At 33.8% G+C, this 10,804-nt stretch overlaps 2 protein-coding genes across 4 annotated transcripts; one reads left to right on the plus strand and one right to left on the minus strand.

Moving 5' to 3' along the window:
* Positions 1 to 1,963: 1,963 nt before the first annotated feature.
* LOC110421515 (P-loop containing nucleoside triphosphate hydrolases superfamily protein) lies at positions 1,964 to 6,378 on the plus strand. 3 transcript variants are annotated; one of them, XM_021435116.1, is made up of 11 exons: positions 1,964 to 2,287; positions 2,377 to 2,470; positions 2,664 to 2,777; positions 2,930 to 3,052; positions 3,458 to 3,562; positions 4,050 to 4,208; positions 4,310 to 4,378; positions 4,519 to 4,608; positions 4,990 to 5,130; positions 5,472 to 5,613; positions 6,255 to 6,378. In XM_021435116.1, exons 1-11 carry the CDS (start codon positions 2,025 to 2,027, stop codon positions 6,257 to 6,259), a joined length of 1,305 nt encoding a protein of 434 aa, XP_021290791.1. In that variant the 5' UTR covers positions 1,964 to 2,024; the 3' UTR covers positions 6,260 to 6,378. The 3 variants fall into 3 exon arrangements, with proteins under 3 accessions (XP_021290791.1, XP_021290789.1, XP_021290790.1); XM_021435114.1 differs by lacking the exon at positions 6,255 to 6,378 and having other exon boundaries at positions 5,472 to 5,785; XM_021435115.1 differs by lacking the exon at positions 6,255 to 6,378 and having other exon boundaries at positions 4,134 to 4,208; positions 5,472 to 5,785.
* Positions 5,835 to 10,206, minus strand: APL1 (ADP glucose pyrophosphorylase large subunit 1). The gene is made up of 15 exons (XM_021435112.2): positions 9,833 to 10,206; positions 9,515 to 9,628; positions 9,264 to 9,437; positions 9,048 to 9,140; positions 8,742 to 8,825; positions 8,457 to 8,512; positions 8,183 to 8,276; positions 7,986 to 8,098; positions 7,721 to 7,793; positions 7,496 to 7,576; positions 7,118 to 7,204; positions 6,825 to 6,929; positions 6,537 to 6,643; positions 6,382 to 6,442; positions 5,835 to 6,078 (listed from the first exon to the last, which is right to left on the minus strand). The coding sequence occupies exons 1-15, from the start codon at positions 10,055 to 10,057 to the stop codon at positions 5,977 to 5,979; spliced, it is 1,569 nt and encodes a 522-aa protein (XP_021290787.1). The 5' UTR covers positions 10,058 to 10,206; the 3' UTR covers positions 5,835 to 5,976.
* Between the last annotated feature and the right edge of the window lie 598 nt (positions 10,207 to 10,804).

Consider the following 10,804-nt stretch of genomic DNA (forward strand, 5'->3'; position numbering starts at 1 on the left):
GAACATGAAATCTATTAATTATAATATTATATACAATATATATGAATTAAGCCTAAACAAAATATATTTTAGATCTTAAATAAAAATTGGGGTCACTTGATCTCATTGAAATTTGAAAAACTTTTTAAATATATATATAAAAGATATATATGTTAGTTTAAAAATTATTGTAAATTAACCTCATCTGAAAATAAATATTAAGGGTCGATATATAACAGTCAAAGAGTTATTTTTAAAAGTTGCATGAGATCACTATTTACCTTTGAAAATTAAAAAAAAAAAGCTCTTTAATAATCTTTATAGTTAATGGATTAGTAGACCTATTGAATGGTTTTAAATTTTGAAATTAAATATTTTTTACTTATGTTTTGTGAGGATAACTAAAAACTCGAGATATCAAAGCTTATCTCTTTTATTCCTTTTTAAAATTTTAAAATACAAAAATATATTATCTTTTAACATTTTTTTTATTCACTTCGATTTGTTGGAGAAGGTGAAAACAAAACAATAGAATATAAAAGAAACAAAATGCTAAAATCAATTGAGATGTGTGAAATACTTACTATAAAATTTTGCTATTATAATATCTTAGAAGTGTAGCCAGGTAAATTGAATGTTGGCAAGTATTATTTCAAATAAATAGACTCAAATATTATTTGAAAAATATTTTGTTATTACTAAGTTAGTAATTTAATTACTATTTTCTAAGTAATAGTTCAACAGGAGTAAAAATTATACTAATATTGTTGCTCTTTATAATTTAATTATTCAAATTTCAAAATTCATAATGTTACCTTTATATTAATCAGTCTTTTTGTAATGGAATTCTAATTATTTAAAAATTATAGTAAATTTCAATAACTTTGTAAAAGATAATCAAGAAGTTTTTAATACATTTTGGTGTACCAATATTTTAATACAACACAATATCTTTAAAGAATATATAAAATAGATTGACTAATTTAATTTCACAAGTAAAAAGTAAAAAAAAAAAGTCTCAATTTCAATTTACACTCTTTTTTTTTTTCCTTTTTTCACGAACAAGTTATATAAATCTTACCTAATTGAATAAATTGCCCAACTTCAAATCAAATCACTTGCATTAAGTAAAATGAAATTCTCATTGACATTTAATTACATATTGCTTCTAAGGTAGGGAAGCATGTTACCACCTACCAACCTCCCTTTTTATTCCCACCGAAAGGTCGAGAATACACTTTCAAACTTCTCTTTACACTCTCTGCTTTGTTCATACAACTTGGCTTTAAGTACGGATCAAATTGAAATTTGGCTGCCATTGAAAGTAGCTTTAACTCTAGCTTTAGTTCATGGCTCAATAAACTAAAAAACAAAGGTAGCTTTAAAAAAAAAAAACTAATTGATCAAAGTGAGACTAATCATTTAGATATTTTTTTAATTAAGGATATAATATTTCAATTATAACAATTAAAAATTAAAATATTTTTTATTTTTATAATTAAAAATTAAGATGAGAGATATCTGACGCATGTTTATTACATGTTTTTAATTTATGATGTGGTTATTAAAATTTTAACATGTTGTATAATAATTAATTTTTTAATATAATATATTATAATTATATTTTTAATTATAATAATTATTTTTAATATAATATATAATAATTAAATTTTAAAATATACTAAATAACACCACATTCTTTTAAATTATCATATCAACAATTCATACGATTTTTTGTTATGTGTGATACACATTCTATCTATCTGTCAACTTAACTTTTAATTGTAAAGAATAAAAATTATTTAACTTTTAATTATTATAATTAAAATATTTAACTTATAGTTAAAAAAATCTAAACTTTTAATCCCAATTTAAACATTTAACCAAAAAATACAACTATTGACCGTCTGATGTGATGAGATCAGCGCCAGGCCCATACATAAAACCTGTGATGACAGAATTATTTTCGTCTATAATCCTCATCATCATCATTCAATCTCCCAAACCGTCGCTCTCACTCTCAGCGAAGCCAGAGATAAAGAAGAATGGCTTCTTCAACTTCAGCTACTGTGCTTCTCTCTCTGACCATTACGGCACCGTCTCCAGAGCCAACCACTTGCCGTTGCCTTCTCCAACCTCGAAACCGTTACCTCAATCTCTCTTCTTCAGCCAACTACTCAAATAAAGCTCTCTTCTCTTCATACAATTCCAACTCGTTTCCACTAAGTAAAGAGCTTGAAACGAATTGTAATTCTCTAACTCTTCGTGAAATTTGCCAGGATCACGTGCCGGACCACGTGCTGGGCAGGCAAGCTTCTGCTTCACCTCATTTTCCGTTTTGTTAATTTCTTAAAATTATATTGGTATGGTTTCACCGAAGATACGGTGGCGTTTCAGGATGGAAGAGCTTGGGCATGTAATGCCGACCGACGTACAGAGGGAAGCTTTGCCTGTTTTATTCTCTGGAAACGACTGCATTCTTCATGCTCAGGTTGATTTTCTTCCCGTTCAATAGTATGGTATAAATTTTTCAATATTCATATCATATCATAAAATTTTATTTTATTTTTTTTAATTCAGTTAGTTGAGCTTATGTAAATCCAATTCTCAATAACTATGTTAAAAGGAACAATGATTTTCCTGTGTTGATAAGGCTAATGTACGCTTTATTTATGGTGCTCTAGACAGGTTCTGGGAAGACGCTGACTTACCTATTGCTGATTTATTCGGTGATAAACCCTAAAAGATCGGCTGTGCAAGCTTTAATTGTGGTTCCCACCAGGGAACTTGGCATGCAAGTAAGAATTTTGTTTTGATTGTTTTAACATTTTAAGTTCAATTTCGTTTCTGCAAGAAAATTTGGACAGATGAGTAGTTAGAAAATTGGATAATATAAGGTGAATATGGTAGTATTGTTATGGAAGTTTTGGTGTTTGTTGTATGATCAAAGGTTACAAAAGTGGCTCGGATGTTGGCTGCAAAGCCTATGGACCCTGAAGTGGAGCAGAAGTCGTATACTGTTATGGCGCTTTTAGATGGAGGAATGTTGAGGAGACATAAGAGTTGGCTGAAGGTCCTGCATTCTTCTTGTCCTCTTGTTTCATAAAGGTCCATGTAGATTTACAGGATTGTGGCAAAACATTATCACTGTTCTAAATTAGTTAAAAATATAATATTGTCTAATAGTAATAGATGAGTTTTCACAATTGGAACTATTTGATAAGTAATTGATCAAGAATGGAAACTCAGTTCTTACCCATTTTTTATCTTTTCAAATTTTATTGCACAACAACTTAGTGCACTCTGGTAAAGTTTGATGACATATCTTTTCGTTAAGCTGTTCTCTTAACATGGTAATATTTTGAAAAGTTCCCTCTGTTTGTACAAAAAATTGTGGCAATCTCTATATAAAGTGATGGCCTGGTCATGTTCAATGCAAATTTTATTTATTTATTTCCTTTAATCTTTAAATTTTCAGGCAGAACCACCTAATATAGTGGTAGCAACAATAGGAAGTTTGAGCCAGATGCTTGAGAAGCAGATATTTAAGCTTGATTCTATGCGAATATTGGTAGTTGATGAGGTAATTAAAATACAATGGCATTTTCCTCTGTTGATTAGTTGTTGACTTACTTATAAGCCATTTGTTTTGCATTTAAATTCCAAATAAACCATTTCGGGCTGAACTCTAAAGTATTTTAAATGACATTTTTATTTTTTAATGAATTCTGGAAATATCAGTAGGAATTTTGGAGAAACTTATTATTATGCCTTTAACTTGTGTTCCATAAAGTCACTAACAGTATCAGAATATTGACTTTCAGTTGTCTTCATTTGGATAAAATTTTTGCTTAAATTATGTGATTTATGTTTTATATAGTCTTTTAGACAAATAAACAGACTTTTTTGCATTCTAGGTGATTGTTTTGTACACTCCCTGATTGTTTATTAGGAGTACATCTCTCTCTCTCTTCTTTTGTGTTTTTTTTTCTATTTATTTGCTAAGCTTCTTAAATTGGCATGCCTTCTTTTGATATTCTTTCTTAAGGAATGACATTTCATATTATTAGGTTGATTTTATTTTCAATTCTTCAAAACAAGTTAGTTCTATCCGGAAGCTTTTGACATCATATTCTTCATGCAACAACCGTCAGACTGTTTTTGCCAGTGCATCCATCCCCCAGCATAGACGATTTTTACATGACTGTATACAGCAGAAGTGGACAAAGGTTAATTTTTTAACAGTTCATTTCATGTCATCTTGTTGGCATTCAATACAGTGCTGTTTTTGGTTTTCTCACTTGCAAAATCATTTTGGTATAACCTATAGGGGGATGTGGTTCATGTCCATGTCAATCCGGTAAAGCCCATGCCGTCATGCCTGCTTCATAGATTTGTGGTAAGGGAAATTTTAGTATGGGACTCAATCTGTGTACTTACTATGATAATGTTTAACCAAATGTTATTGTCCTATATGGCATCTTTCTCTTGGTCTTTGAACAGTGATTGATTCTGATCATATGGTAAATTGCTTGACAGATATGTGGTAGAAAAGAGAAACATCGGCTATTACTATCTTTATTACAATCTGATCTGCCTGAGTCTGGTATTATTTTTGTTAATGAGCAGGTTCGCACAGCTTATCCTTCTTCATGTGTTGATTTCTGAGATGATGCAATTATTATATGTTATTATCCTGAAAATATGTTGGCAGCTATTTTGAAATTTGGGGTTCAGCATTTTATGAATGCTTTGCCTCAAGATGATATTCAATGAAGGATTTCTTCTTGATATGATCATTGCACCTTCTGGATCTGACCAAACCTCTGATCCAGCCTGCATACGTGTATAATAGATGTATAGCTTATGTAGTTTTACATATTTGCTATCATGACGAAAGGAAAGGTAGGAAAGAATTGGCTGGCTCCAATATGAACGTTAAGAAACCTTATGTTCATCATTCTATGCTTCTCTAATAATTTCATATTTATTTCTCCCTTATTCATGCAGTCTGAGAAGTCAAAAAAGGCTGGGAAAGCTCCTTCAACAACTCTTTTAATTGATTTTTTAAAGGCTTCATATGGAGGTTCTTTAGAGATCATTCTTTTGGAGGACAACATGAATTTCAATTCACGAGCAGCTTCACTATCAGTAAGTGTCCTTTAGTTCCTCTATGATTGAATGCATGGCCTTTCCCATTCCCTCTAAGCAAAGATTATTTATTCTTTAGTTCCAGTGACTTATTCTTCTATTGAAACTTAATAGCAAAGGTTACTTATTTAGCTACTATAAATTATATGATTCCTTTATTGAAAAAAAATTGAACAAACTGCTGCACTGCAAGGCACCATGGAAGTGTCAACGCATGCAGAAGGCCACTTACTACATGATTCCCTACTGGGCCATGATAAACTGTTCCACTCTTTGGCTATATCCTGCGCTCCATCCTCAAAGAGCTGCCTAACTGTTTGAATATTTGTTTGAAAATTCAGGAAGTGAGGCAAGGAGGCGGCCATCTCCTTGTGTCTACAGATATAGCTGCTAGGGGGATTGACCTGCCAGAAATAACTCATATATACAACTTTGACCTGCCAAAAACTGCTATCGATTATTTACATCGGGCTGGAAGAACAGGTAGAAAGCCATTTTCACACAAGAAGTGCACTGTATCAAATATTATATTGTCAGAAGAGTGTTTTGTTTTGCAAAGATATGAAAACGAATTAATGTTTAACTGTGAAGAGCTTATACTAGAGACCCTCTGTTAAAATTTTTAATTTATGGAGAAGTGCCTGCTTCCTTCTAATCATGGGAATGTGAAAGTAAGCAGTTTATTTTTTTCATCTTTAAGCCACAAGTTTGCAAAGAAAAAACCTCTCTTCTCACTTTTGTGAGGCTGGGTTGCATTATACTCTTAACTATTAATGAACATAGATTCTTTTCATACTAATCTTTCTTGAGCCTAATCAACAAAAAATGGATCATGAATAATTTCATTTATATAACAAAACCATCTTTAACTGTTGAGTTTTTCAATATGACAGTGATTCCGGATCGGATGTAGAACCCTTCTGATGATCTATCGGCCTCTTGTACACCCTGCAAATAGTTACATTGAAACAACTGCAATTCAGATGACACTAACAACACATAATCATCAAAAGCTTAACTAAATTTTCTTGCTTCTTATGATTATTATCAATAGAATTGAATTAGTAAATCTCCCAAATAGTTGATTTAGTTCTAATCATCATTATCTTTTTTTATTTTTGAAGATTAATCGTCGTTATCTCTGAACAGTTAGAGGACTAATCATACTGACTTGGCTCGGGACATAGATATAAGTTAAGGAGATGGGAGAAGAAGCAATGATAAGATAATAAGTAAGCTGAAGAATCACACCTCTGAGTTGGCAATAACAACATTCTTCCCTATTCTGGCATTTTTGTCAATGATGCAGTCTCTGCATGATACAATAGGATGATGACAACTATGAGACAGAATGAGACATTTTCAAGGGGAACAAAAACTTGAAGAGGATTAAAGGTTTTGATTACTTGATTTTAGTGTTTTCTCCTATTCCAACAGGAACTCCTCCCTCAGCTAAAACTGCTACTTTTTCTTCATCAGTTTCGTAAAAGTCAGCTCCAAGCATCACCGTATCCTGCATTCATTTATGCATCAGGAAGTCATACCCCTTATCCAGAAAATAGAGAGCGAGACATACCTTTGCATGTTTTATTATTAATTTTATGATAAAGAAAAAGTTAATTATATAGTAGATTTCACATTGGTCTGACAGCATGCTCACAAGTTCTGCATCCTATAGGGTTTGTAGAACAAACCTTGAGGTGAACGTTTGTGTTTATTCGAGATCTGATACCGACAACGCTGTGTTCTATGAAGCAATCAGTTAAGAAACTACCATGAGATATGATTGAATCAACAAGCTGCACGAGAATGCAAAAGAATGTTAATCTTCAGTCGAAAACACAGGCCCAAAAGTTAGGAATACAACCGCATGTCTTAAGGCATCTCAACCTAGTTTCATGTCTGATTAGCATGCTTGCAAGAGCGAAGACATTTTTTCCTTTCTGCCATTCAGTCGAGAGCAGAGTCAAAGACTGAGAATCACTACCTTGCTAGTGTCGATCTTCGAGGGCGGTAGATTTCTCCTTGATGTATATATTGGTTTTGCTGCATCGTAGAAGCTAAACCTTGGTGGCTGGAAGGGCAAAAGATATGTTAAAACAGTGCAAATGTTTTTGTAACCAAAATATAAAATGAATTTTGCAAGTAGAAACAACATGAAAACAGTTACAACACAATGTTTTTAATACAAGTTATCTTTAAATATGAATCCATAACTCAATTAAATACTTTGTGTTTTTAAAATTAAGAACATATATTCTCGTACCAAATACTTGCCATGGCAAGTTTGCATAGGCTGCAAGTCCTCAGACTTGTTACCAAAGATCAGAACTGACAAAAAGCAGAGACTTTCTGTGACACTTACATGCTCAGTGAGGGCAAGGTTTGCTTCAAAGAAAGATCTGATAGTTCCTATATCTTCCCAATAGTCATTGAAGAGATAAGCCTGTTCAGAAATTTTACATGTAAACTGTAAATATATGTGCTGAATTATCCTTCCAGTTGGACTAAAAAAATCTTCTAACAAACCTAAGGGGAGGGGGTGTGACTGCTTTCATATGCTATCTGTAGAAGAAACTTGAGTGAATACCTTTATGAAGAACTCTTTGGCTGAGGCCGGGATTATTTCTGATCCAAAGTCATTTGCAGTTGGAAAACGCCATCTGAATCAACAACATTGCATAAAACTTATGCTCCTTTGTTCGACATGGCAGGTGTATTTTTACATGATTGTTAACTGAATTGATCAAGAAGTTTTCATTCTTTCTTTGCTTTCTTCAGACGAAATTAGTCTATAGGAAAACAAAATTTAGCTTGTAGTGTTTTGATAACCTATAACTTCAGGTGCTCAGTACCTCAAAAGGTTCAGAAGTATCTCCTTCTTGAAGACATACACTCCCATGGAGGCAATATACGGTTTCTTTTCAGCCTCAGCTCTTGAGAGTCCTAGAACTGTTGTATCTACTGCCTAAAGTATACAGTGATATTAGCAAAAGCCCTCAAATTTCTAGAACCAGTAAAATGGCAAAGTGCAGCAGAAACTGAAAATTACCATTGCTTTCAACTCTTGTCCCTTGGGCTTTTCACTGAAAGACAGAATCCTTCCTTTATTATCTATCTTCATTAGACCAAAATCTGAGGCACGCCTACAATAAAAGCAACAGAAAGAGGTAATGCATATTATCAACAGTGTACCATTAGATAAAAGCTATAGAATCTTTGCGGGAACAAATAGAAATTGAAAAGAAAGTCCATGAAGTCTACTTATGGAAAATCTGACAGTTTACAAGATCCTTGAGAGAAAAAAAAAAAGATTGAAGGTGTACCTATGATCTATGGGAAGGCAAGAAATGGTGATGTCTGCACCACTCTGCCGGTGGTTCTGTAAACAAAAAAAAAAGAAGATGAATCTCAGTATCTGTTAGTCTCTAAATTGATGGCATCAATGTATAATATATTACAAGTAAAACTAGTCTGGCATTTTTTGTAAGCCAGTCCTGTCTCGTGAGACCTGATTTCCAACGTCAGATCTCTACAGGGATTCCCTGCTTTATAAAACAATTAATTTTCACAAAAAAAGGAAAAAACTATCTGCATATCTGGTGCCTTACCTGAACAAAATCCATATAGTCCATTCGATATAAGTGATCCCCTGATAGAATCAGCACATCCTCAATCGCCTTGCTTCTTGCATCCTACAAGATGGTAAGTTGTAAATCAACAGCCAGAGTCATAAATAAGAGGACTACTGATAGCATTTTACAATTTTTAACTTTGCGTTCTCTTGTTCTTCTCAAAATCAAGATTCAAGCTTAGAGGCTAAATGCATACCAATGAAATTGTCAAATTCCAATATCAAATAAATGAGTAATTCAAAGACTTCTTTTTCCCCCATTGAGGGAGCTGGCTGTGAATACCTCAAAAAGCCAGTGAAACTGTCGCACGGCGTCTGCAGTCCCTTGGAACCATCTTTTACCAGCCTCTCCTGGAGTTTGTGTGGCTGACAGGGTCTAGTATAAAGCAACAAAGTCTTCCAACATCAGAATCGCTGGCTGCTATAAGCCAGAAATGAACTCGCTCTGTGCATAAATGAATTAACATTGTTCGTTTAAAATGCTGAAATTGACGTATACCTCAACATAGCCATCTCCGAAGTTGACCCCATTGCCAAAGTTGTAAGCACGGGAGAGATGCCTGTTAAGCGAAGCCGAGTTAAATTGGGTGAGAATATACACTTTGTTGATCCCACTATTAATGCAGTTGCTCATTGGCACATCAATTAGCCTGTATGCACCTCCAATCGGAACCTACAAATTTGCAACTGGCAATGAAAATGTGCAAATAAATGGATAAATGGAATTGAAAATTGGTGGTGAACACTTACAGCAGGCTTGGCACGTTGCCTGGTGAGAGGGAAAAGACGAGTTCCAGCTCCTCCTCCCAGAATAACTGCCACAACCGTCCTCGGGTCCCGCTTTTCCAGCTCTAGGTCCCTTAGCTGCATGAAGCCATGAACCACCCCCCCTAATTTTATTAAATGATGTAATATGCCAACAATTTCCATTTTTAACTAAGGGTGGCAATATGACATGAAGGAGATCCATTAAAAACAAATGGCTTGCATGTTTTAGTTCCAAGCACATTGATGATGGCAGACATGCATGAAAGAGAAAATTAAAGAAGGGTTAACTACATTCTTCACCTTGGACTCCCCTGCTATGTTAGTAGTAAGTGACATGCAAATATTTTGCTTGGCATTCTTATTACCACTAAGACCTTGATGTTTCGGGGTCATGCTAAGCTTCTTCCCCATCAACTCTCCATTGCAAAACTTCACAAGCCTCGAACTCCTCCCAGGCAAGGCCACCGTGCCACGTGGCTGGCTGGCGGCAGAGAGCGATAACCGGCCATTGGCCGATACCGTCATTTTCTTGGAAGCTCAAGGAGAAAATTGGAATTCAAGTTAGTGAAGAGGTAATACTACGTTTAGGCATATGAAGGGAGAGCGAGGGCGGTGATGATGGGGAGGGGTGCATCGCTCTCATGATGTGCATGGTATTGGCCACGTTATCCAAAATCAATTGCATCCACCAAATTTTTTGATGTTTGTGTGGACTGCGGCCCTTTTAAGAGTAAAAATCTAATGACTCGATAGTCCTAAAATTTTGTAACTAATTACGAATCAAAGAGTATTCTACCATTTCTGCCTAAAGATTTTTGTTAGTTACTTTGGTGTGCTAATGGGCCAAAATTGTGGGCTGGGTCTCGCAATTAAGCACGGACTGAGCTGTGTTATTTGGGTATCTCAATGTATTTTGTATGGAAGGTGCATAAAGGATTAGTTCCAAATCATCATTTTTCTTTCTTTCTTAATTCTTTAGCTATTAATTTGCAAATGAAATATACTTCATATTTGATAAAAAAAAAAAACTTAGCAAATTTCACCGTTGAAAACCAAACCAAAACTTGATAATCTAAGTTTGAACACTAACTTTTATATTATTATTGTAACATACTATTCCATTAATGAAACATAAAAGTATTTCTTTTATTTTTTTTCTTCTTTGTTCACAATATGTGCATTTAGATTCAAGGTCATAGTAGTTGCATGATTTATTTTGTGTGTTGAAGCATCTTTTTTGTTCATCCGCATGAATTAGATCTTGCATTTTTT

The sequence above is a fragment of the Theobroma umbraticum genome, unplaced genomic scaffold, assembly GCF_002168275.2.
Source record: "Theobroma umbraticum cultivar Fairchild unplaced genomic scaffold, ASM216827v3 scaffold_130.0, whole genome shotgun sequence".
NCBI lineage: Eukaryota > Viridiplantae > Streptophyta > Magnoliopsida > Malvales > Malvaceae > Theobroma > Theobroma umbraticum.

Coding starts and splice junctions, on each gene's coding strand:
- LOC110421515 (XM_021435114.1), top strand. CDS start 2,025: ATGGCTTCTTCAACTTCAGCTACTGTGCTTCTCTCTCTGACCATTACG. Junction 2,471..2,663: donor ACTGCATTCTTCATGCTCAG/GTTGATTTTCTT, acceptor ATGGTGCTCTAG/ACAGGTTCTGGGAAGACGCT. Junction 4,609..4,989: donor TTATTTTTGTTAATGAGCAG/GTTCGCACAGCT, acceptor TTATTCATGCAG/TCTGAGAAGTCAAAAAAGGC.
- APL1 (XM_021435112.2), bottom strand. CDS start 10,057: ATGACGGTATCGGCCAATGGCCGGTTATCGCTCTCTGCCGCCAGCCAG. Junction 9,141..9,263: donor TCGGAGATGGCTATGTTGAG/GTATACGTCAAT, acceptor GCTTTATACTAG/ACCCTGTCAGCCACACAAAC. Junction 6,443..6,536: donor GGAGAAAACACTAAAATCAA/GTAATCAAAACC, acceptor TGTATCATGCAG/AGACTGCATCATTGACAAAA.